Source organism: Bos grunniens, chromosome 3, assembly GCF_055505025.1.
Source record: "Bos grunniens cultivar Pamir isolate PY7600 chromosome 3, Bosgru_T2T1.0, whole genome shotgun sequence".
In the NCBI taxonomy this organism is placed as follows: domain Eukaryota; kingdom Metazoa; phylum Chordata; class Mammalia; order Artiodactyla; family Bovidae; genus Bos; species Bos grunniens.
The window spans coordinates 73,046,328-73,071,702 of NC_141167.1; the positions used below are offsets into that span (position 1 = coordinate 73,046,328).

Genomic DNA, 25,375 nt, shown 5'->3' on the forward strand with positions numbered 1-25,375 from the left:
CCTCTGCTTCCAGGATAAACTCTGAGCTCTGTAATGTGACATAGAAAGCTCTGCAGGTAGAGCTGTCTTCTTTCTTTATGCCGTATTCCCCTCAAATTCTTCTTTTGCCCCACTGTCCCTATGCTGGAAAGGTCTCCTGGATCCTTGCTCTTTCTTTACAAGTCAGCCCAAGAGTTGTTGTACTGAGCACAACAAGAAACCCCATGTCTTCCAGGCTGGGTTGTGTGTCCCTTACTTGTGTGGCACAATAGCAACACACAGTTTTAGCATTATGATTAATTATTGTAAAGTAAACTTTTTCTTTTTACTTATCTCTGTGTTTTGTTAGGTCAACAGCCAAACTTTGTTGAATTTTGCATCGTCCAGTGTCCTCCTGTTGTCTGGTACTTAGTAGCCATTTAATTGCTTTTTGAATTAATGGTTCCCAAGAGGTGATCAGTTTAGCTTTAGCAATATCTGTATCTTGACAGTGATTCGGATTTGAGATTTTAAAGCAGGAGGAACTTATCTTTGACACTTAAAGGAACTTTAATGTTTTTGTTTGAAACTCTTTTTGAGAAATCATAATATTAGAGATAATATAACTTATTCTTTAATTTTATAGTAAAAAGCTATGCTCCACCTTTATTTAAAATCTTTGAGTCTTGAAGAAATTAAGGACTGAGAAATGGGGTTGGAATATGAGCTAGAAATGGTATAGTGGAGCAGCAAGGAGATTATAATGACATTTTCCATAGTTTTTTCCTTTGGTTTGTGATATTTTTGTTCTCTTCATTCCTCCTGAACTTAAAATATCTCTGGGACCCTGTAGGTTTCCCAGAGCTCACACTTGTGACTCTCAACTCCTAAAATTCACCAAACCAGTACCTTGTTGGTGGATAGATTCTTGGTTCCCATCCTCTTTTTTCCTTTCTTTGTCTATCTGAAAGTAGTTCTGGCTCATCTTTCCAAATGTGAATTATACCCACTAATACCTTGTTTTTACACTGAGTGTGCTTAGTACCACACAGTGCATAATTCATTCCTAGGAAACTTGAAAAGTCCATGTGCATTTAGAAGAACAGAGGGAGGAGGAAGTGCTAAATGGTCAAAGATAGATTTTTCTGTATGGAGTTGGGGAGGGTTACAAGCACATACAGTCTATCATCTTTTCTCCTATACCCATCTGAGTAATAGCTGTGGCTGGTGGGGAAAGACAGTGTGTTCCCACTCTCCTTCCTTCCCCCAAGCGTATCTTCTGCTTCCTCCTGTTCCTCTCCCTCTCAACATCAATACATATATTCAAAAACTGTTAGCCTATATATGTTGGAATGAAGGAGTGTTCTACTTAGGTAAAAAGAGGTACATTCCAAAAACATAAGGGGTTCTTCTGACGTGAGGAAGAGAAAAACAATTATATAAATATTATTTTATCCTAAAAATTAATACATGAGTTCTTTCCTGTGAAAGAGACTGGCTTAAAGATCAGGCACCAGTCACATGGAGAAACTGGCTGAAGGTAAATGCGATGATTGTACAGTAAAGCCAAAGCACATGTTCTTAAAGTCCAGATTTGTAGATAATCACCTTTCCAGACAACCAAAAATTTGGAAAATGTGTAAAGTGCTGGAGAATAGGAAACAGTCTAGGCTAAATACAATCTAGGAGTTATGAGATCAAAGAGAAAAGGCTAGAAATATAGGGTTACAGGAGACCAGTTGGGTTATTGCATTCATCTAGGTAAGAGACACCAATGACAAAAATTATAATGGCAACAGGTGTAATGGAATAAGTTGGAAGAGGATTAGGAAGAATCTTAGGAGATAAGATGAATAGGGCTTGGTTCAAGACTAGGAACAGTCTAGGGTGACTCCAGGTTTCTGACTTGGCTAAGTTGATGATGATCCCATTGATTAATATTGGGAGATTTCTGTGGTAGTGGTCATGGAGGAAAGGGAGATTAAGCAAAGAGTAGGGTATTGGTTTTAGGTGTGCTGGGTTTGAGGCATATTTGAGAATGTGTGATTTGTCAGGTAAGGATGCTCAGCAATAACTGAGAAATATGGAACTACAAGTAGAATATAAGAGAGAACTTGAAGCCAGAGATTTGTGTCAGGGTGTTTGAGCCTTTGAGGAGGAAAATGTTTTCCTCTACTAGTTTTGGTTCTTTAGTGGATCTAATAATCAAATTGACATAAGGCAGATTAACAGGAGAAAAAGCAGATTTAAGTACATATATATGGGAGTGCCACAGGACAATGAGATCCAAGTTCAAACTGGCAATAGAGGCTTATAAAGCCGTCTTGAACTAAGGCATGGTGTAGGCATCTGTGGAGGAGGATATTCACAGGATGATAAGAGAGCAGATAGTTGGTAATTAGATGTTTGTCCTGCCATACAGATAGGTCATTCAGATGAAAAGTTATCTCTTGGTAATAGCTCTCTGTGTGGCTGGGTCACCTGTCTGAAATCTCTCAGGTAGTTAAGGGAGAGGTAGGAGTTTTTCTTGAATCTGCTGGGTCTTAATTTCTTTCAGCTCTATTTTTGCCTGGAGAATTCCATGGACACAGAAGCCTGGTGGGCTACAGGCCATAGGGTGATAGAGAGTCAGACACGACTGAAGCAACTTAACACACACGCACACACAAAATATTCAGCATGCCATAGTGGTGGCACATTTTGGGAAACTTGTTCTGAACCCTTTTAGGCCCCTGGGAATAGATTCAATGGCCTTGGTACAGCATATGGAAGAAGTGTACTTGGGAAACACAAAAATTTAAGGGAAAGGCAGAGGAAATAGAAACTGAAAAACTGTAGCTCTGGAATGAAGAGGAAATAGTATGGAAACCAGGAGAGGAGAAAGGAAATGTGATGATCGACAGTGTCATATGCTACAGAAAGGTCACCTGGGATGAAGGCTGAGATGAATCCACTGTCTTGTTATGGAGCTGCCACTGGTGACCCCTGCATTCTTTTGTAGGGGAACGCAATCATATGTGGAGAAGGCAATGGCACCCCACTCCAGTACTCTTGCCTGGAAAATCCCATGGATGGAGGAGCCTGGTAGATGCAGTCCATGGGGTCACTAAGAGTCGGACGCCACTGAGCAATTTCACTTTCACGCATTGGAGAAGGAAATGGCAACCCACTCCAGTGTTATTGCCTGGAGAATCCCAGGGACGGGGGAGCCTGGTGAGCTGCCGTCTATGGGGTCGCACAGAGTCAGACACGACTGAAGCGACTTAGCAGCAGCAGCAGCAGCAATCATATGTACTGGGTTGTGAAGTTATAGCAAGAATGTCTGTGAATACACTGTTGATGTCTCTTTTTAAAAGTTTAATAGGGAAATCAAGCAGAGGAGGAGAGATTTTTGGATTAGGAAGAATTGGGCATGTTGGTAAGAAAGAAGGAATCAACCTGTAGATGGAGAGCTGGATGGAGCAAGAGGAAGGGGATAATTGATGGCCTAAGGTTGCAGAGTGTAGGTGCAGAGCAGTTGGCCTTGGAGACAGCAAGAGAAACCACTTCTGAATGTAGAGGAAGATGTGCCTGAAAAGATTTGAGGTCTTGAGGTCAGAGTTTGAGGAATCCATGGTTGATGGACTAATATCTTAAGAGCAGAGGAGGCCAGTTCCTCTGGGATTGAGAGGTAGAGTTAAGTGAGGAAGGAAAGTGACTTCATTGGTGAGACAGAGGTTTGGAGGCAATTCTATGGAGAATGTCAAGTTAAGTAAAAGGAACATGAAGCAAATCTGAGGATACACTGGGCAGTTCAGATCTCTCTATATTTGTGCTATTTATCTAATGTCAATATTGGTGAGTAATAATAGCTATTGATTGAGCTCTTTAGTTCAAGGGAGTTCTTACTATATATTATAACAACTTCATTGTATAAGGGGGCAGAGTGCTATCATTATCCACCATGATCTTTGTAGATCAAACTGAGACAGAGAGGTCAGTAACAGAGGTAACACAGCAGCCAAGTGGAAGAAGGAGATTTGAGCCCAGCCTTTCTGACTGCAGAGTGTAGTACCTGCCTTCCCTCTCTTTTCTGCTTAAGGAAAGCTGATTTGATGAGAAGTTGATGATAGGCAGGTAAGTATGATAGATGAAGTGGCAAGAGCGCTGAGGATGCCAATGTATGTCCTGAGGGTAACTGAGGTAGGTAGGAAAAGAAGTGAATCAGAGGCTGATAGTGACAAGTTTAGGAGTGGAAGTCAATGAAGAGATTTAGATGGAATTGGATAAAATGAAATATCAGGTATTATGAATACACTTAGAAGGGAATGGGTTAGGACTTCCCTGGTGATCCAGTGGTTAAGACTCTGCATTCCCAATGCACAGGGCCCGGGTTCAATCCCTGGTCAGAAAACGAGATCCTGCATGCTGCAGCTAAGAGCCTGCATGCCTCAACGAAGATCAAAAGTCCCACCTGTTGCAACTAAGACCTGGTACAGTCAAATAAATAAATTAAAAAAAAAATTTTTTTTTTAAAATACGGGGGTGGATTATTTAAGGTATAGCATTTTTCATTAAAATTGAGGCTATATAGTCACAAAAATGAATGACTGAGGATCAGATGGGGAAAATCTTTGGAGTAGAGAAGGCTGGAAGATAGGAGATTGGGATAGAGCAAAAAATCTTGATTTTACTGCTACAGTGACATTTTTCCTATTTGTGATACTATTTTATTAATTTGAGCATGGCACCCCACTCCAGTACTCTTGCCTGGAAAATCCCATGGATGGAGGAGCCTGGTAGGCTGTAGTCCATGGGGTTGCTAAGAGTCGGACATGACTGAGCGACTTCCTTTTCACTTTTCACTTTCATGCATTGGAGAAGGAAATGGCAACCCACTCCAGTGTTCTTGCCTGGAGAATCCCAGGGACGGGGGAGCCTGGTGGGCTGCCGTCTATGGGGTCGCACAGAGTCGGACATGACTGAAGTGACTTAGCAGCAGCAGCACCTAAATTGCTGCCTTGACTTCCTTCTTTTTTCACCCAACATAGTTATAAATTGTAATATCTCTCTTATCCTACAAATTATTTCTGTTTCATATTTTAATTTCTTAGTAAAATATTTTAAGGTCTTTTTTTAACAGTTTGATTTTTGGTTTCTGAGATTGAGCAGTTTCTAGTTTGCTGCTAGGTTGCTTCAGTCGTGTCCGACTCTGTGCGACCCCATAGACGGCAGCCCGCCAGGCTCCCCCGTCCCTGGGATTCTCCAGGCAAGAACACTGGAGTGGGTTGCCATTTCCTTCTCCAATGCATGAAAGTGAAAAGTGAAAGTGAAGTTGCTCAGTCGTGTCTGACTCTTCGAAACTCCATGGACTGCAGCCTACCAGGCTCCTCCATCCATGGGATTTTCCAGGCAAGAGTACTGGAGTGGGGTGCCATTGCCTTCTCCAGTTTCTAGTTTAGTCATGACTAATTCAGTCAAATTGAATATTAAGATCCATGGATATATTTCACTCCATTTTATAATTCAACCTCTACAATATAATGAAGCAACATTAGGCAATATAGTTTCTTTAAGGAGGAAAAAGTAGAATAGAGCAAATATTTAATTTTTGAAAAATATGCTTTTTACTTGAGAATAATTTTAGACTTTCAGAAAAGTTTCAAGGAGGGTTCAAAGGATTCCTATATACCCCACACTCAGATTCTCCTAGTGTTAATATTTACATTCGTATGGTACATTTGTCATAATTAGTGAATAAATATTGGTACATTATTATTAACTAATGGCTATAGTAGTTCAGATTTCCTTAGTTTTTACCGAATGCCATTTTTCTGTTCCAGGATTCTCTCTGAGATACTACATTACATTTAGTTGTCACTTCTCTTTAGACTCCTGGTTGTGACAATTTCTCAGATGTTCATTGTTTTTGATGACCTTGTCAGTTTTGAGAAGTCCTGGTCAGGTATTTTGTAGAATATTTCTCAATTTGGATTTGTCTGATGTTTCTCTTGCGTGATTAGATTCAGGTTATGGGGTTTTCTGGAGGCTTCCCTGGTGGCTCAGTGGTAAAGAACTCTTCTGCCAATGCAGGAGACACAGGTTCCATCCCTAGGTCAGGAAGATCCCCCAGAGAAGGAAATGGCAACCCACTCCAGTATTCTTGCCTGGGAAATCCCATGGACAGAGGAGCCTGGCAGGCTGTATAGTCCACGGTGTCACAAGAGTTGGCCATGACTTTGCAACTAAGCAACAACAATGGGGTTTTTGGAGGAAGACCACAGAAGTAGTGTGCCATTCTCATCCCATTATGTCAGGACTACGTGCATAAACGTGGTTTATCACTGTTGGTGTTTACCTTGTTCACCTGGCTGAGGTAGAGTTTGTAAGATTTCTCAGTTTTTAAAGTTACTATTTCTACGCTACTTGCCTTCTACACTGAACTCCCTGGAACAAAGTCATTACACATAGTCCCCTCTTGAACAGTGGAGAGTTATGCTTCATGAACTCTTTGAGGATGCATCTACATATTTTGTTTGCAATCATTCTGTACAGAGTATTTATCTTTTCTTCTCTATTCATTCACTCATTCATTCATTTATGTTACCATGACTTCGTGGATATCAACTTTTTACTTTGAGTTTAAAACCAATACTACCTATATTTATTTGGTTCAAATTGTTATAACTTTTGCCATTGGGAGCTCTTTCAGTTGGTTTCTTAGTCCCTTTGAACAAAATAACTTCATCATTTTGTTCTTTGAGCACTTATTTAGTTTCTGATACTAAAAACAGTATTCTGGATTTTTATTGTATACTGTGTCCCCTAGAATCCACCTTTTCTTAAGGAGTCTTTTTTCCTTTTATTGGAGACTGCTATTAGAAACCAAAATGTGGGCCCTGGGTGTGCTCACTGCTCCTGGGGAATCATTATTCCTATGTCCTCCCAGCTGACAACTTGGAAATATATTAACCTGTATATACACACATGTCTATAATTATTTCTCTCTATATATCCATCTATATCTGTATTAAACTAAGTATGAGTTTATACTGAAGTTTCCAACTCTAATCCAGGATCATATGGATCAGTCTAGCCTTTTACACTCAATTTTCTGTAATTTCCACTCCAACAATGAGAAATCTGGTCCCTACTGCACCATAGACAAATTTATTTGTTAAATCCCAATATACATGCATAATGGTTTCAAAATTGTTAACCTGTTCCCCCTTGAGATAATAGTTTTACTAACTAGAGTACAGTGCCTATATGTATAGGGTTTTTAGTCTTACAGTCTATTTTCAGACTGGGGTCCCCTGGGAGATTTTATTTATTAATTTTTTTAAAAACTTGCATACATTCTTCATGCTGTTCTGTGAGTTTTGACAGATGCATATTGTCATGTATCCACCACTACAGTATCATACAGAATTGTTTCACCACTCTAAAATACTGCCCACGCCTCACCCATTCTACACTCTCCTTCTCTCTCTCAACCTCTGGCAGTCACTATTCTGTTTTGTCTTTATAGTTTTGCTTTTTCCAGAATGTCATATAAATGGAATCATACAATTTTCATACTGGCTTTTTTGATTTAGCAATATGCATTTAAGATTCACCTGTTGTGTTACATAAATTGATAGTTTGTTCCTTTGTATCGCTAAATAGTATTTTATTGTATGTATGTACCACAGTTTGCTTATTTGTTCACATACTATGTTGTGAATAATATTGTGAACCAACCTATAACATTTGGTTACTTCCAGTTTTTGGCAATTATGAATATAATTGGTGTAAACACTTGCATGCTGGTTTTTGTGTGGCTATATATTTTGAAATCAATTGAAAAAAATACCTAGAAGTGTGATAGTTAGATTGTGCACTGTGAATATGATTAACATTTTAACTGCAATGCTGTCTTACAAAGTGGCTTCCATTTTGCATTCTCACCAACAATGAATGAGTATTCCTATTGTTCCACGTCCTTGCTGACAATGCATATTGTCAGATTTTTGGATTTTAGTCATTCTAATATATGTGTAGTAGTATGTCTTTGTTTTAATTTACATTTTTCTAAGGACAAATGATGTTTAACATCTTTTTTATATACTTTTTTTCTTTTGTTTATCTTCTCTGATGATGTATTTAAGATCTTTTGCCCATATTTTAATTGAGTTGTTTCCTTATTTCTGAGCTTTAGGAGTTCTATATATATTTTAGATACGTATTTTATCATATATGTATTAGTAAACAATCGCCCAGTGTTTGGATGTCTCTTCATTTTCTTTTAATAGTGCCTTTCACAGAGCCCATTTCTAATTTTAGCAAAGTCCACCTTATTGATATTTTTTTCTATGGATTGTGCTTTTGGTATTACATCTAAAATACTATCATCAAACCCAAGGTCATGCAGATTTTTTCCTGTTTTTTTTTTTTCTAGAAGTTTTATAATTTTGCATTTTACTTTTAAGTCTGTGGTCCATTTCAGGTTAATTTTTGTGTAAGTTGTGAGGTCTCTGCCAAGGTTTATTTTTCTGCACGTAGCTATCAATTGTTCCATCACTGTTTGTTAAAAAGACTGCTTTTTCTCCATGAAATTACTTTTACACCTTTGTCAAAAGCAAGTTCAGTATATTTGTGTGGGTTTATTGGTGGACTCTGTTCTATTCCACTGTTCTGTTTGTTCGTTTATCAATGTCATGCTGTCTTTATTATAGCTTTATTGTAGTTCTTGAAAGTGAATCTGTCAACTTTGTTCTTTTTCAGTATTATGTTGACAATTCTAGGCCCTTTGACTTGCCATAGATTGGGTTGGCCAAAAAGTTTATTTGGGTTTTTCTATACCAGCTTAGGAAAAACCTGAACAAACTTTTTGGCCAACCCAATGAACCTTGGGCAGGGGTTGGGGGGTGTTCCGAATTTTAAAAACTGTAAACTAGAAACCATTAATCCTCAAAGATGCAGAATAAATGAGATGTTTCTTTTAATTTTTTTCCCAGATGGTTCTTTGAGGCTCTGAAGTATCCTAAGTTTTCCAAGGCTAACGTCATCAATGGAATCCTTATGACGGTGGTGTTCTTCGTAGTGAGGATTGCCTCGATACCTCCTTACTACGGCTACATGTACTCTGTGTTTGGGACGGAAGCCTACATGAGGCTTGGATTTTTAATTCAGTTTTCCTGGATTTCTACTTGTGTGGTTTTGGATGTGATGAATGTCATGTGGATGATCAAAATTTCAAAGGGGTGCATCAAAGTCATCTCTCTCTTAAGACAAGAGAAAGCCAAAAAGAGTCTTCAGAATGGAAAACTTGACTAAAAGCGGGCTATCGATAAGCATACTTCATTACTACCCACAGTGTCTCTTCTGATAGGATAAATTCTTGGCATGTTCTTGTGCTTCTTTATTAATTATACTTGGTATTCATACTTTCAGTGTTTTTTTATCTTAACCATTAGAAAAGAGAAACTAAAACAGTTTTTTTTTTCCTCAAGATTTATTTTCTAATTTTCTTCTGCATTATAAGCATGGATAAAATCTTAAAGATTAAAATAAAAATGTATAAATATTGATTGTGAATCTTTTTGGAAATCTGTTCACTGGCATTGGTACTTTTCTCTGTGAAAAGATGACTATGCTAATTTGGTGCACTTGGTTTTATGTCACTGATTTTGCTGAGAGAATGGGAACTGCCTTTAAGTCTGTAAACAGCTCTCCACATTCTGATGCACTGTGCTTATTTCTTACTATGGCTGTCAATTCCCGAAGTAGAGTTTGATTTCCAAATTATTGAAATGTTCTTTTTCTTAGACTATTAGATGTGATGTCTTTTTCATTTCAATTTGCTATCATCTACTAATAATGAAATATTTTGCTTACTTTGGGAACCTCTAATTAGTTTTCATGGGAAATATTTCCTACAATTTTGGATTTTTCTGACATTATTGTATCTGTTTTTAACATTTTATCAAATTATTGCTTTTTTCTTAAATAGGAAAGCTTAAGACCAATCTAATAGAGCTCCTTAAGAGATGAATTCTTCCTACTAAACACGCATGTTCTAGATGACTAGTTAGACTAATACGAGGAGTCATTAAGAAAAAGGCTTTAACACTGCTGTCTCTGCTACCCTTGCATTTTTTTCTTTGAAAACTATATTATTTCTATTTTCAAAACCTCCCATGGGTTCTGAACCCAACATCTTTTAGCACCATAGTCTTGTGCAATATATATTTATCAGGCTCCTAAAGTAAGCCTCTTCTTGATGAGACCAAAACTGCAAAAACTAAATAAATAAGTCAGTATTCATATTTTACTCACAATTTACACCCATGCTTGCTAGCATTTTGAGTGCTTTGATTTTCTGTTTTTCTTAAAAGACAGGCAAAAGATAGATAATTTAATCTAAGTATTCTGATTATCACTATTATTATTTTATGTGAGGATAAATGAATGGTGACTTTTTTTTTCTGTTTGTGTATGTCGGTATATGTTTGCTTTTGTTTTGGTCCTTACAACCCAAATATAAAATAACATAGTTAGCTATTATTGTCTTTATTATTGTCTTTCTTTTTCTCAAGTACTTGACTTTAATGATCATTCTTACCTAAGGAAAAAAATTAATCAATGGAAAATACTTGAATTTAATTGAACCCAAACCAAAAGATCTAATCCATTCAGTTTCTCAGTTTGAATGAGAATGTGCTACTCATTCTCATTGTCCATGTTATGGTGATGAAGGAAGGCTAGCTGGATATTTCAGGACTTTTGATTTAATGTGATTTGATTTGACTCAGCTGTCCAATGCAGATAGGGCCTGATAAGTTATAGAACATTTAAAGAAGGTAATTGAAATCTCAGTCAGTAACTAAATGATAAATTGAAATCGATTGGCTTATACCAGTGCACTTATTTTTGAAAGGCTAAAAGTAATATAAAATGTAAGTATTTGTTTTCAGATTTACTAATATTACATTGATAATTTGTTATTAAATTTAGTCCCTTTTACACATAGGCACTTAGACATGTATTGGTTGTTTAGAGGGAGTATGAAAGCATGTGGTTTTATCTTGTTCCTTTCTTGCTCTTTTGCAAGAAAAATGGCTTTCAAAAAGGAAAACACTTATATTGGAAAGCTATTTTGGAAATTCATTCCTTTAGAAAGAAACAAAATGTGAAATAAATAATTTTGACTATTCAGATATTTCTGTGGTTTCTGAACACAGATTTTAAACCCATCATCAATATGAAGAAAATATAATGCTATATGATATGAGTGAGTTTCCATATAGCAATTTCAGTTTTTATAGTTGTTATTTCATGCTTAAAACTTTATTTTTACTTTCACCAACAGCACCTTTCAGTAGTATAGCCCCCGACTAAGTAAGTATAATTAAAATATCAATGTGTTGAACTAAAGTTTGTTATTCCCTTAGTCAGCAATTCTTATTTTATGCTGGCTGCATGACAGATAATTTAACATTCAGATTAAATATCCAAAATAGATTCTATGTACTTCCTCATACAATAGATATGAAATGAAAAAGACACTATAAGCTGCCATGTTACTTTAAGTCAGATCTTTACAGGAGCTATACTTTGCTGTTCTGTGATTTTATCCACCTGCCTAAGATACAAGTAGTTAAAGACAAAACATTTCATTTATTAAATAATGAATTTTTCATTTATTAAATGACAAACTTTTGCTAGACATTTTACATATTAAATATTTTGACTACATGGATTAATTTAAATGATTCTATTGATATTAAACATTCTGATATTAAACAACTGTTAAAATATTTATAGAAAATGAAAACAAATTGGTATAAATTTTTAAGCAACTCTATTTTTGTAGAAAAAAGTTAGTGACAACCTGTAACTATATAAATGTTCTCTGAACATGTAGTACTCTAGAAAATAAAAAGTTCATTCAAAAATTTGAAAATGAGTAAAAATCAACTAAGTATCATGCAAGATCATAAACTCTGCATTAGATATTTTATTGGGGAGAATTTAAAAACTATGAGCTTGAGTTTATAGAGTCTGCATTATTGTGTCTAAAACCTTTTTAATGAATATCATTTGCATTTATTTAAATATCAGTATGAATCTGAGTGCAGAGAAATGAATTCCTGCTTAAATTGTGTCTTGATATATCATAGTAAGTTGAAATTCAATATTTATTCCAACTGTTAGTTTTGTTATTTTATGGAGTAGTCTTTGTTCAGAGAAATAATGATGTTTTTATCATTCCTAAGGGTGGCTTATATACTGTGGATGACCCAGTACTGTTGTAAAGGTCTAGTTTTAAAAACTGCCTAATTTATAGGTGTTTGAATCAAATTCTTTTCTAAATTTTAATGACCTATTTGACTTAAATAAAAATTTTGCTGAAAGTATCAGTTTTTAAATTATATATTTTCTCTGAGGTGCACTAGGCATTTAAAGAGTGGTTCTTCCCTGTATTGTTGGGTACACCAACATTGTAATCATGTGTTTAGAAATATTCTTCTCATGGAGATATATAGGGGGGAAGGTATGTTGTAATATTCATGTTTGTTCTACTTCAGTTTTAAGGAAAATAAACATGTTCCAAAAGACACTACTAAAATAAGTGTTTGAATAAATTTCAATTTCTAGGTTTCTCTTCACTCCAAATACGTAAATATACATTTCAATTGGCTTTAAGTGGTTTAATCTGTTAAATGAAATTTGAAAGTCCATGTCATTGTTGACATCATCAATTATACTTCATAGAAAATTATGTATTTATGTGTTTTGGATTCTGTAAGAAGCAAACTGGTATAATGTTATCATAATGTGGCAGAGTATATCTCAAAAGGTGCAAACCAGTATAGCCCGGAGACCCTCCTGTGATGAGAGGCCCCGGGCGCACACACACCTTCCTAGCCTTAACCACAGCTGGTTAATGACAGACACACTAAGGGTACTGAAAGCAAATTCTGACGTAAAATGTGTGATATTAGTGAGGACAAGGAAAAGCCAGCAAGACCTAAGGTTGGAGGAGATAGTATGACTGCTTTGCCCTTAAAAGCCATGATGTTCCTCCCTCAATCCAAAAGTTTTCTCTCTGAATATTTTGAGCCCTTCCCTCTCATCAGCACCTCCCTCCTTTATGTCATCTTTCTATGCCAACTTTTGAGGCCTCCCCAGGTGGCGCCAGAAGTGAAGAACCTGTCTGCCAAGGCATGAGATGTAGGAGACATGGGTTCCTTCGCTTGGTGGGAAAGATCCCCTGGAGGAGGGCATGGCAACCCACTCCAGTATTCTTGCCTGGAGAATCCCATGGACAGAGAAGCCTGGAGGGCTACAGTGCATAGGGTCACAAAGAGTCAGACATGACTGAAGCACATTAGCATGTGTGCAAATGTGTAAGCTTCCCAGCCCCTTGTGGCAAATTTAGACGTTCATTAGTATCTTCTTTCATTGGGGGAAAAAAAAACATTGCTGTAAGCTTCAGTAATGAATAGACAAGCCATAATTTATTAAGAGGCTATAGGAAGCCATTTAACATTTAATAATACTTATTTATAACACCAAGCAAAGCTTATAATGTTATAGTTTTATTGAGAAACATCTTTAGGTGTCTTTTCCTTAAACTGGTTTAGCAATAAGAGCTTTATAACATGTTTCAGCTAGGGATTCACTGCAGGCCCGTAAATTATCTAAATGTTCTTCTTTAGACCCTCTGACAGGTGAGGGAGGAACTGAGGTAGTTCTGTGTTATGAGGATGTTATGAGGAGGGTGTGCTGATATGTTGCAGCATTATTGAGTCTTGCTGTTTAATCAAGCAAATGTAGTCACAGTCCTGTTTCCTTCAAAAGTGAGCGTATTGCGAGTGAATTACTCAGGGTGTTTTCCAAAGTACAACACCCAAGGATTTGAGCCCTGTCTCTTTTTAGCCCAGACCTCAAACTACTGCTTTGTAAGGTCATACCTTTCTTGGAAGATATTTTGGCAGTGAAACTAAAGATTGGTTAGTTTGCATAGAAAGTGTTTACACTGATTCCCTCCAAGGAGTAGACAGTTGTAAAATCTTAAAGATAAAAATACCTCTGGCTGAAAACTCGTTAATTGTCATCTGCATGTTTTTTCTTTTATATCTTTATGTAATTCTTGCTGTAATTATGCATTAAGGTATTTGCTACTTGTTGGTTAATGAAGCACTAAAAATATAACTAAATAAAATGTGCTATGTATTTTTCTGTTTCTTGCTTGGTTTGCTTCTAGTATGATTATGTCTACTTTTTACTCAAGTACTTTTTGCACAGATAATACTATCTTACTAACGTGTACCTGGGATGAGTTATGAGACTATTTTGGTAATTATTTGATTTTGTAATAATAACTTTTTGACATAGATTTAATTTGAAGAAGTTACTTGAAAACTTCAGTAGATGTGACATCTATTGTGATATACAATTTTTCTCTGAGAATATATCACATTAATATATAATTGTCAAAGATTTTAGAAGTCTTTCAAAATACATTTATTAACATTTTGAGAACACACCTTCTAATGTATTTCCATAAAGCTGAAGAACTTTTATTTACAGAATGTGTAAGACTTGGTAATTTACAAATCAATGTTACTCAGATTTATCAGCAATTAAAATAGCAATTTAGTGTTCTTTTTTGTTTCTGGTTGTGCTTTAGAGGGGTTTCTGGACATCTTTGTGTATTTCCCTTAAAAATTTGGAATGTTTGTATACTTAGTATGTGTGCCAGTTTAAAGTAAATATATGCAAGTTATAAGCAATAATCTGCATGTTATACAGGGTTGGCATTTCTTTGTCATGGTAATTTTATTATTTTAAGAATGTATAAAATCAGTATCCTTATCAATATTTATATATAAATCACTCCTCTCCCCCAATAAAAAACATTGGGATTTTCTTGTGGTAGAACACTAATATAATGTGGTGCAAAGCTTTGTATTTTGTGAAAAAAATAAAATAAAATCACAGTTATTTAGTGGAAAAGTTTGAATCTGCAAGGTGTACACTTGAACAATAATTAATGGATGATAAAATGACTTTTTTCACATGCCATCATCTCTAAGATGCTTATGGAGCTTGTTCCTCCCCATCTCTCCCCACAGTCCCAGCACATCAGAAGATGCAGCAAACATTTCAGTCCTGCTTGCTAATGGAAAAGATGGTGCTATCTAATCAATAGGCTTTTTTAGATTAAGTAAAACTTTGACAGTTATTTTTTTCATCTCCTTTTCTTTGTCCCTGCGGCCTCTCATGTGGTCTTTAGTGTTTTTTTTTTTTTTTTTGCCAAATGTCTTGGCTGAAATTCCTACCTTCTCAAATTGCCCATGGTCTTAATCTTGCATCTTACTCCAAGAATATCCAATAGATCAGGAAGCGGAGCACTAATTGAATAGAATACTGAGGTGGCTTGGCCTTTGCAGAGTGGGATGAGTCATGCTTCAGAACATGCCTAAAATGTTGTGTCAAGACTGGCAAAGGAACAGCTGAATTTCAAAATTAAAATAGTAGGCACAGCTGTCAGTGGAGGCAGGCCACAGGTAAAATTCCAAGGATTCAGATGTCCTCTAAACGAATATAAATGGACTTGTTCTCCCATTCATCAGGCCATCTCAGAGATGAGTCACCCTTTATTCTCCTATTTTCTGGTCTTCATCAAAGCCTCTTTACTACTTTCCCTTCCTTTCAGTGGCCCTTATACATGCACAGAGTAAGTGATGATGGCAGGTTTGCAAATTTTGCCCCTCTGAGTAACTGATCATCTGACAGTTGGTCCACAGCAGATGTGATGGATGAGCACGGAAAATGTGGAGTAATAGGAATGATGATGGCTTTTGGTAATGACAGGTCAGGACTTGGGGTCTCTTGCAGGCTCAGGCAACCCACTAGGGCCACTGCCCCACAAAGGCCACCCCCTCATTCCAGGCTCCACAGTGAGGCATCTGATTGTTGGCAGTGGGTGAAACACTGCTAAGATATGTTCTCATGTATGTACACATAAACGTGTGCATGCACACACACACACACACACACACACACACAATATCCCTACATATACACAGAGAGAGGCATCTAAAATGAACAATGTGTACATTACCTCTAAATACAGAAAAGATGTAAAAATTCTTATACCACATATAGGAACTTCACTATATTTATTTTTCTTGATAATATTTGTGTCACCCTGTACAATGGACACATACATAGCATTTTCTTTATTCTTTTTATTCTCTGAAATCCTTTCTCCTTCCTTGTCTGTGTCATTCTTTTCGAATTTTCATCTGTCCTCGAACTTTTATCCTCAGTAGAAATGCAGCCCATCATTCCTATGACTTTTCCTTTCTCCCCACAAGTCCCCTTCTTTGAAAATTCTGGAAAGGTAATTTTGGGAGTGGTATAACTGAATATGTGGTAAAATGATAAGACGAGATGTGGCTGTAAAATTTGGCTGGAGATAGATGTAAAGAGGAAGGGGCTGTTTGGCTGGGATGAGGAGTACCTAGGAGCACTGTGCCAAAGCAGCCATGGGCTCCTCAGGCAGAAGGGGGTGCACAGGCTGGAGACGACTCTAATTTGGGGGGAGCATCCAGGAACATCTGTCAGATGATCAGTTACTCACAGGGGCAAAAATTGCAAACCTGCCATTATCACTTACTCTGTGCATGTATAAGGGCCACCAAACGGAACCATCTCAGCCAAGTGCATTCACCTTGCTGGTGTTTGTTTTTTTATCTGTAAAGTGAGGAGTTAAACTGGGTGAATTGAAGGCCCCTTTTCAAATTTCAAATTCAGATTTCATCATTCTGTAGTAATGGTAATTAGAATCAGGGTTAGAGTTTAGCCCTGGGTAGAGCAGACTAGCAGACTACAGTTCTAGTATATTGGTTGAAGTGTATGTTTTGGGAGGCAGCTTAAATTTCCATTTTAATTGTGATTGCATGCCTTGAGTGAAGCCCCTTGTTTATGATTCCATCTTCCTCACTTGCAGAGGAGATGGTATCACTTGCAATTGATGAACCTAGCCAAAAAGGCCGAGTATAATATTTGCTGAGTGCTTCAACATATTTAGGGGAAAGAGATAAAGTTTTAATGATATTCTTTCCCTCTATATTTGAAGCCAACTTGATTTTTTAATGCTCTTCCTAATGTTAACCTTTGGAAGATATAAGTATCTTGATCATGGTATCCAAATACAGAATCCATTTTCATTGTTTCCCACAATAAAATATCATCAGAAAGGAAAATAGGTGACTAATGAAAATGTAAATAGCAGTTATTTATTCCTCTTTCTCAAAGAATAGCAAGGAGGGGAAAGAAAACCTTCCTCAGAGATCAATGCAAAGAAATAGAGGAAGACAATAAAATGGGAAAGACTAGAGATGTCTTCAAGAAAATTAGAGATACCAAGGGAACATTTCATGCAAAGATGGGCACAATAGAGGACAGAAATGGTATGTACCTAATAGAAGCAGAAGATATTAAGAAGAGGTGGCAAGAATACACAGAAAAACTATATAAAAATATCTTCATGACCCAGATAACCATGATGGTGTGATCACTCACCTAAAGCCGCACCTCCTGGAATGCGAAGTCAAGTGGGCCTTAGGAAGCATCACTACGAACAAAGCTAGTGGAGGTGATGGGATTCCAGTTGAGCTATTTAAAATCCTCAAAGATGATGCTGTGAAAGTGCTGCACTCAGTATGCCAGCAAATTGGGAAAACTCAGTGGCCACAGGACTGGAAAAGGCCACTTTTCATTCCAATCCCAAAGAAACACAATGCCAAAGAATGTTCAAACTACCGCACAATTGCACTCATATCACATGCTAGCAAAGTAATGCTCAAAATTCACCAAGCCAGGCTTCAACAGAATGTGAACTGTGAACTTCCAGATATTCAAGCTGGATTTAGAAAAGACAGAGGAACCAGAGATCCAATTGCCAATATCCGTTGGATCATCAGAAAAGCAACAGAGTTCCAGAAAACATCTATTTCTGCCTTATTGACTATGCCAAAGCCTTTGACTGTGTGGATCACAATAAACTGTGGAAAATTCTTCAAGAGATGGGAATACCAGACCACCTGACATACCTCTTGAGAAATCTGTATGCAGGTCAGGAAACAACAGTTAGAAATGGACATGGAACAACAGACTGGTTCCAACTCAGGAAAGGAGTACATCATGGCTGTATATTGTCACCCTGCTTATTTAACTTCTGTGCAGAGTACATCATGTGAAATGCCAGGTTGGATGAAGCATAAGCTGGAATCAAGATTGCCAGGAGAAGTAGAAATAACCTGAAGTATGCAGATGACACCATCCTTAAGGCAGAAAGTGAAGAGGAACTAAAGAGCCTCTTGATGAAAGTGAAAGAAGAAAGTGAAAAAGTTGGCTTAAAACTCAACATTTAGAAAACTAAGATCATGGCAGCTGGTTCCATCACTTCATGGCAGATAGATGGGGAAACAGTGGAAACAGTGATAGACTTTATTTTTCGGGGCTCCGAAATCACTATAGATGGTGATGGTAGCCATGAAATTAAAAGATGATTGCTCCTTGGAAGGAAAGCTATGAACAACCTAGACAGCATATTAAAAAGCAGAGACATTACTTGCCAGCAAGGGTCTGTCTTGATAAAGCTACAGTTTTTTCGGTAGTCATGTATGGATGTGAGAGTTGGACTATAAAGAAAGCTGAGCACCAAAGAACTGATGCTTTTGAACTGTGGTGTTGGAGAAGACTCTTGAGAGTCCCTTGAACTGCAAGGAGATCCAACCAGTCCACCCTAAAAGAAATCAGTCTTGAATATTTATTGTAAGGATTGATGCTGAAGCTGAAACTCCAATACTTTGGCCTCCTGATGTGAAGAATTGATTCATTTGAAAAGACCCTGATGCTGGGAAAAATTGAAGGCAGGATGAGAAGGGAACAGCAGAGGATCAGATGGTTGGATGGCATCACCAACTCGATGAACATAAGTTTGAGTAAGCCCCGGGAGTTGGTGATGGACAGTGAAGCCTGGCATGCTGCAGTTCATGAGGTTGCAAAGAGTTGGACATGACTGAGTGACTGAACTGACTGAACTGATTCAGTCTTTCCCAGCCTGAAGGTGTTTTCCAATGAGTCAGTTCTTCGCATCAGTTGGCCAAAGTATTGAAGCGTCAGCTTCAGCATCAGTCCTTCCTAGGAATATTCAGCATTGATTTCCTTTAGGCTTGACTGGTTTGATCTCCTTGCTATCCAAGGGACTCTAAAGATTCTTTTTCAGTGCCACAGTTTGAAAGCATAAATTCTTTGGTCTTCGGCTTTCTTTTTGGCCCAATTCTCACATCCATACAAAACTACTGGAAAAACTATAGCTTTGACTATATACACTTTTGTTGTTAAAGAAATGTTTCTGCTTTCTAACATGCTGTCTAGGTTTGTCATAGCTTACCTTCCAAGGAGCAAGCATCTTTTAATTTTATGGGTGTGGTCACTATCCACAGAGATTTTGAAGCCCAAGAAAATAAAGTCTATCACTGTTTCCATTGTTTCCCCATCTATTTGTCATGATGTGATGGGATCAGATGCCGCCATAAGTGCTAAGAATGAAATAAAAGACAGGGGTGACGGGGTGGATGTGTTTTAGAAAGTCCACTCTGGAGGTAATCCTTACACTAAGGGCAAGCAGAATCTGTAAATATTGTGAAGAGTGTTCTAGGCAGGGGAAAATAGCAGGTATAAATCTTCTGAGGTGAGAATGCTTTGGTGTGTACAGTCAAAAGGCAGCCAATGTGATAGGGGGTGGGGTTTGGCAGTGCATGTTAGTGAGGAGAAGAGAGAGAAGACTTGTTGAGAGGTAAGTAGGTGCCAGACCACATTGGGCCTTTAGGCCATTGTGAAGTGTTTGGCTTCTCATCATGCTTAGAATAAACATTCCAGTTTTAAGGATTCCAGGTGAGAAATGGTGGGGGCTTAAGTCCACAAGAAGAAACACATTTTTTTCATGGTGACTCGGGACATTAACACATACTCATAAACAAAAATTTCCTGAGACAATACTCTTACCATGAGGGAGGCACCCTGAGATTTTCTATTCAATTTCATTGTAAAAGAAGAAATATTGATTGTCACTGACCAAGTGATTTCATAACTACCAAAGAGTTGCAATTCACAGTTTAAAAAATGCTGGTTCAAACTAAAGTGCTGACAGAAGAGATGGAGAAGAATGAACAGATTCAGGATGTATTTTAGAAGAGTTGACCATGATTGTTGATGGACTTGAAGGAAAGTAACCAGAGAAGCCTGGCGAATGATAATGATTTCTACAATTTTGGTTTGAACAAATGGGAACATGGTGGTCCTATATCATAAGATGGGGAAGAAAAAAGAAGATTGTTTTTGAGAGGTGGAGGGGAAATTGAGCAATCTCTTAAATACTTCAAAAATCTTTGATCATAGATGTTCATATGTATAAGGATTTGTAATATTAATTGCTCAAAACATTGTGTGCAAATGCTCAGTTGCTCAGTCATGTACAACTCTTTGTGACCCCATGGACTATAGCCTGCCAGGCTCCTCTGTCATGGAATCTTGCAGGAAAGAATACTGGAGTAGGTTGCTATTTCTTTCTCCAGGGGATCTTCCCCATCCAGGGATCAAACCTATCTCCCATGTCTCCTGCATTGGCAGGTGGATACTTCACCCCTAAGCGACATGGGAAGCCCTGCTCAAATTATAAGCTTACACTAAAACAATCTTTTTATGTAAACTCTTAAAATTAAAAACACTTAAAAAATATTAATTTTATTTTTACCATAGAAATAAAACCTGCTTACTAAACCAAAAAGGAAAGAACTGTGATCCATGGGCTAGTTCTGTCCTCAAATGACAATGGTTAATTTTTTAATATTTCTTTAATGTAATTTTTTCCATGCATATTTTTTGATCATTGTCTAAACTTTTATAAAGATAGTTGTTTAGAATTGAAATTACATAAGCAGTTTAGAGATAATCAGTGGTTTTAGAGGGCAAGAAGTTTATGATCACTAATGCTTAGCAAGTCGTTTCACTTTTGTAATAAAATAATTTTAATGAGAAACGCAATTATTCAGTCCAATGTTGTTCAAACTTTAAAAATCCATGTGTATGATCACATCATAATTTATAACCAGCTTTGAATATGTGCTGATATTTGCACATCTACATTCATCCTTCGGTATCTACAGGGGATACGTTCCAGGATCTCCTTTGGATACCACAATTTGAGGATGCTCAAGTCTCTTCTTTAAAATGGCATGGTATTTTCATATAACCTACAAACACCCTCCCACATACTTAAAATTGTCTGTTACTCCTAATACCTAATACAATGTAAATTCTATGTAAATAGTTGCTGGCCCACAGGCAAATTCGTTGTGCTTTTGGGGACTTTCTGGAATTTTTTTTCTTAAATATTTTCAGGCTGCAGTTGGTTGAATCCATAGATATGGCATCCATGGGTATGGTGGATCAACTGCACTTCACACACTCTACAACATCCATCTTTGTCCCCACTGAGAATTCTGGATACACAGACTTTAAGACTTTTCAATTATAAAGTAATTAAATATGCTTGTCTGAATTACGTGTGTTCTTTCTGGCCTCCTTCACTTCCCATCTGATGTTGTTGTTTAGTTGCTAAGTCATAGGTAACTCTTTTGCAATCCCACGGACTGTAGCCTGTCAGGCTCCTCTGTCCATGAGGTTCTCCAGGAAAGAATACTGGAGTGGTTAGCCATTTCATTCTCCAGGGGATTTTCCCTACCCAGGGATCAAACCCAGGTTTCCTGCATTAGCAGGAAGATTCTTTACCAATGAAACACCATTTTTCATCCTTAAAGAGCCACACACTTCTCAGCCTCCTCCAAGACTTCATTCCTCTATGACAAGTGATTTCATCAAGTCCAGCTGGGCTTTCATACAACAAAACTTATTTCACACTTCTGATAAGACTGTTAGATATCCTGTGCTAATCTGAAATCCAGAAAAGTATTTTCTCTTACACTCAACACATTAATCACTCTGAAGCATTATCCTAGGCTTTATGTAAACAAATATAAGGGAGAGCATGTTCTCTGCCCTCAAGAAGTTAGAATCTATCTCATTGCCAAGCAACTTGAAAGAAAAAGTCCTTTTTAGTTTAGAGCAGTTTAAAATCTACTTTAAAAGTCTAAAGATAGTACAGAGTCCCCATATACCCCAAACTGTTTCTTCCAGTATTAACTTTTATATTAGTATTGTTGGGGGATTGTGCCATTTCTTCGGTTCTGTCTTGTCACAACAAAAATTTGAAGTGACAGACGTTAAAGCCCTCAGCATGTCACAGCTCTCGGACAGACCGTGTCACAGCTCTAGGATAGATCAGTGTTACAGCTCCGTGTTACAGCTCTTTTATTTAGAAAATAAAGGGAAATACATCCTCGAGGCGTGAGGGCATGCCGACCCAAAAGACTCGAAGAGAAAGAGAGAGAGAGACCCGGCCCTTTGTCTCCTTTTTTTATAAGTTTTTTCTATTCCCCCCCCCCCACGCCCCCCACCACAGGCCTGCCCTATGTAAACTGGGCTAGCCAGGAGCACTGCTTGTTCTGCCTGAGGTCCTCACTCTGGTCCCCGGACCTTCCTTTGTTCTATTTTCGTCGGCTTTTCTCTTCCTTGTCTTTTAGCCACCGCCATTCTGGATTCCTTTTCCCTATTCTCACTACCTAACAGTATGGTGCATAATTTTACAGTCAACTTGAATCATACCATTGATAAAATTTTGAATTCTGACCTTTTCACTTTATTCACTTTTTCTTGGAGGATCCCATGGGCAGAGGAGCCTGGCGGACTATAGTCCACGGGGTCATAAAGAGTCAGACATGACTAAGCTACTAACACTTTCACACTGTCAAGCATTGTTTCTACTTAAACATAAATTCTGGCCAGATACTCTGGATATTACCTGTAATAAAGGTATTATTATTTTATTTATTAGATAATGAATTGGAGACACAGAGAGACACTATGTGTTTTTGCTAACTTTGAACCCACAAAAAAGAAAAAAGGATTCATGAACTTAAGTACCTTGATACCATTTGGTTTGAATCCAAAAATTGCTGGAGATGCATGACTGTCCCACTATAGGAGATAAAAGAGATTGACAAGAGCTGCTTTGCACTGCCAGTATTGTCTGAGCAATGGCAGTTAGTCAATAAATGTTTGTTGAATAAGTACTTACATGTGTGTATGTATGAGTAGATTTTTTTGTTTGTTTGTTTGGCCAATTTTGGCCTAGTGGCATGTGGGGTCTTAGTTCCCCAATAAGGGATCAAACCCATGCAACTGCAGTGAAGGCTCAGAGTCTTCACCACTGAACTGCCAAGGAAGTCCATTTTGTTTATTTTTTTGTTTCAGTAGGTGGATGGTTGCATTATTGGATATAACCCCATGGGCCCCAAGAAATTCTCCAGGCAGAATACTGGTGGCTAGCCATTCCCTTCTCCAGGGGATCTTCCCAACCCAGGGATTGAACCTGGGTCTCCTAATTTGAAGGCAGATTCCTTACCATCTGATCCACCAGGGAAGCCCACACTACACTTTCAAAGGTGGATGGATACATTACTGGATGGATGAGTAGATCTTTTTTCTGAAGCCCTATATTCAGTACATTGCAGAAAAGATGCTGATGTACAAGTCAGTGAGTGAAAATTTTCTCTGTTTAACTTGTAGATATAAAAGTTTCACTCCAAAGATTTGTTCTTATTATGTCCTCAGAAGACCTTGAAAGTTCATCAGGGCTTTGTCAGTAATTTATATCTTAGTGTGGCTATTAATAAGAGCTTCAAAACTAAGGATATAATGAAGGCAACTTTCTGGGGTAGTTTGACTGCAGTGTATCCCAGCACAATTTGTATATTACCATAAAGCATAAAAATTAAAAGAGTAAAACAACTTGGGCTAGAATCCTAACTTTTAGTACTAGCCATGTGACACTGGATAATCATTTGGACACTATGGGCCTCATTTTTCTCATTATAAAATAATCTATACTAGAAAGCTGTATCAGCTGGGAATCTTGTGAGTTACAAGAAACAGAAATTCTTAACCAATTTATTTCAGACAATAAAAAGACTGTATTTTTGGTTTCCATTCAGTTCAGTTCAGTCACTCAGTCGTGTCTGAGTTCCCATAGCATCTTTGCCACCCCATGGAGTGCAGGACTCCAGGCCGCCCTGTCCATCACCCACTCCTGGAGTTTACCCAAACTCATGTCCATTGAGTTGGTGATGCCATCCGACCATCTCATCCTCTGTTGTCCCCTTCTCCTCCTGCCTTCAATCTTTCCCAGCATCAGGGTCTTTCAAATGAGTCAGTCCTTCACATCAGGTGGCCGAAGTATTGGAGTTTCAGCTTCAGCATCAGTCCTTCCAATGACTACTCAGGACTGATTTCCTTTAGGGTGGACTGGTTGGATTTCCTTGCAGTCCAAGGGACTCTCAAGAGTCTTCTCCAACACCACAGTTCAAAGGCATCAATTCTTTGGCGCTCAGCTTTCTTTACAGTCCAACTCTCACATCCATACATGACTACTGAAAAAACTGTAGCCTTGACTAGACAGACCTTTGTTGGCAAAGTAATGTCTCTGCTTTTTAATATGCTGTGTAGGTTGGTTATAACTTTCCTTCCAAGGAGTAAGCGTCTTTTAATTTCATGGCTGCAGTCAACATCTGCAGTGATTTTGAAGCCCCCTGAAATAAAGTCAGCCACTGTTTCCCCATCTATCTGCCATGAAGTGATGGGACCGGATGCCATGATCTTCGTTTTCTGAATGTTGAGCTTTAAGCCAACTTTTTCACTCTCCTCTTTCACTTTCATCAAGAGGCTTTTTAATTCTTCACTTTCTGCCATAAGGTGGTGTCATCTGCATATCTGAGGTTATTGAGATTTCTCCCGGCAATCTTGATTCCAGCTTGTGCTTGATGTACTCTGCATATAAGTTAAATAAGCAGGGTGACAACATACAGCCTTGAGGTACTCCTTGTCCTATTTGGAACCAGTCTGTTGTTCCATGCCCAGTTCTAACTGTTGCTTCCTGACCTGCATACAGATTTCTCAAGAGGCATGTCAGGTGGTCTGGTATTCCCATCTCTTGAAGAATTTCCCACAGTTTATTATGATCCACACAGTCAAAGGCTTTGGCATAGTCAATAAAGCAGAAATAGATGTTTTTCTGGAAGTCTCTTGCTTTTTCAATGATCCAGTGGATGTTGGCAATTTGATCTCTGGTTCCTCTGCCTTTTCTAAAACCATAAATCTGTCATAGGCTAAGGAGACATGACAACTAAATATGTGGTATTCTGGATGGCAGGCTTCCCAGGTGGCTTAATGGTAAAGAATCTACCTGATAAGCAGG

At 37.8% G+C, this 25,375-nt stretch overlaps 1 protein-coding gene across 16 annotated transcripts in view; it reads left to right on the top strand.

Annotated features, from left to right (window-relative positions):
* The window catches only part of TLCD4 (TLC domain containing 4), a 117,917-nt gene extending 102,974 nt beyond the window's left edge, over window positions 1-14,943 (top strand). For 13 of the 16 annotated variants that reach the window (XM_086391355.1, XM_086391349.1, XM_086391348.1 and 10 more), the window contains one exon: window positions 8,937-14,943. In XM_086391355.1, the coding sequence (XP_086247481.1) occupies window positions 8,937-9,255 (319 nt within the window). In that variant the 3' untranslated portion in view covers window positions 9,256-14,943. The remainder of the gene's footprint in view (window positions 1-8,936) is intronic. The other 3 variants (XM_086391360.1, XM_086391359.1, XM_086391361.1) reach the window with 1 other exon arrangement.
* Window positions 14,944-25,375: the final 10,432 nt, after the last annotated feature.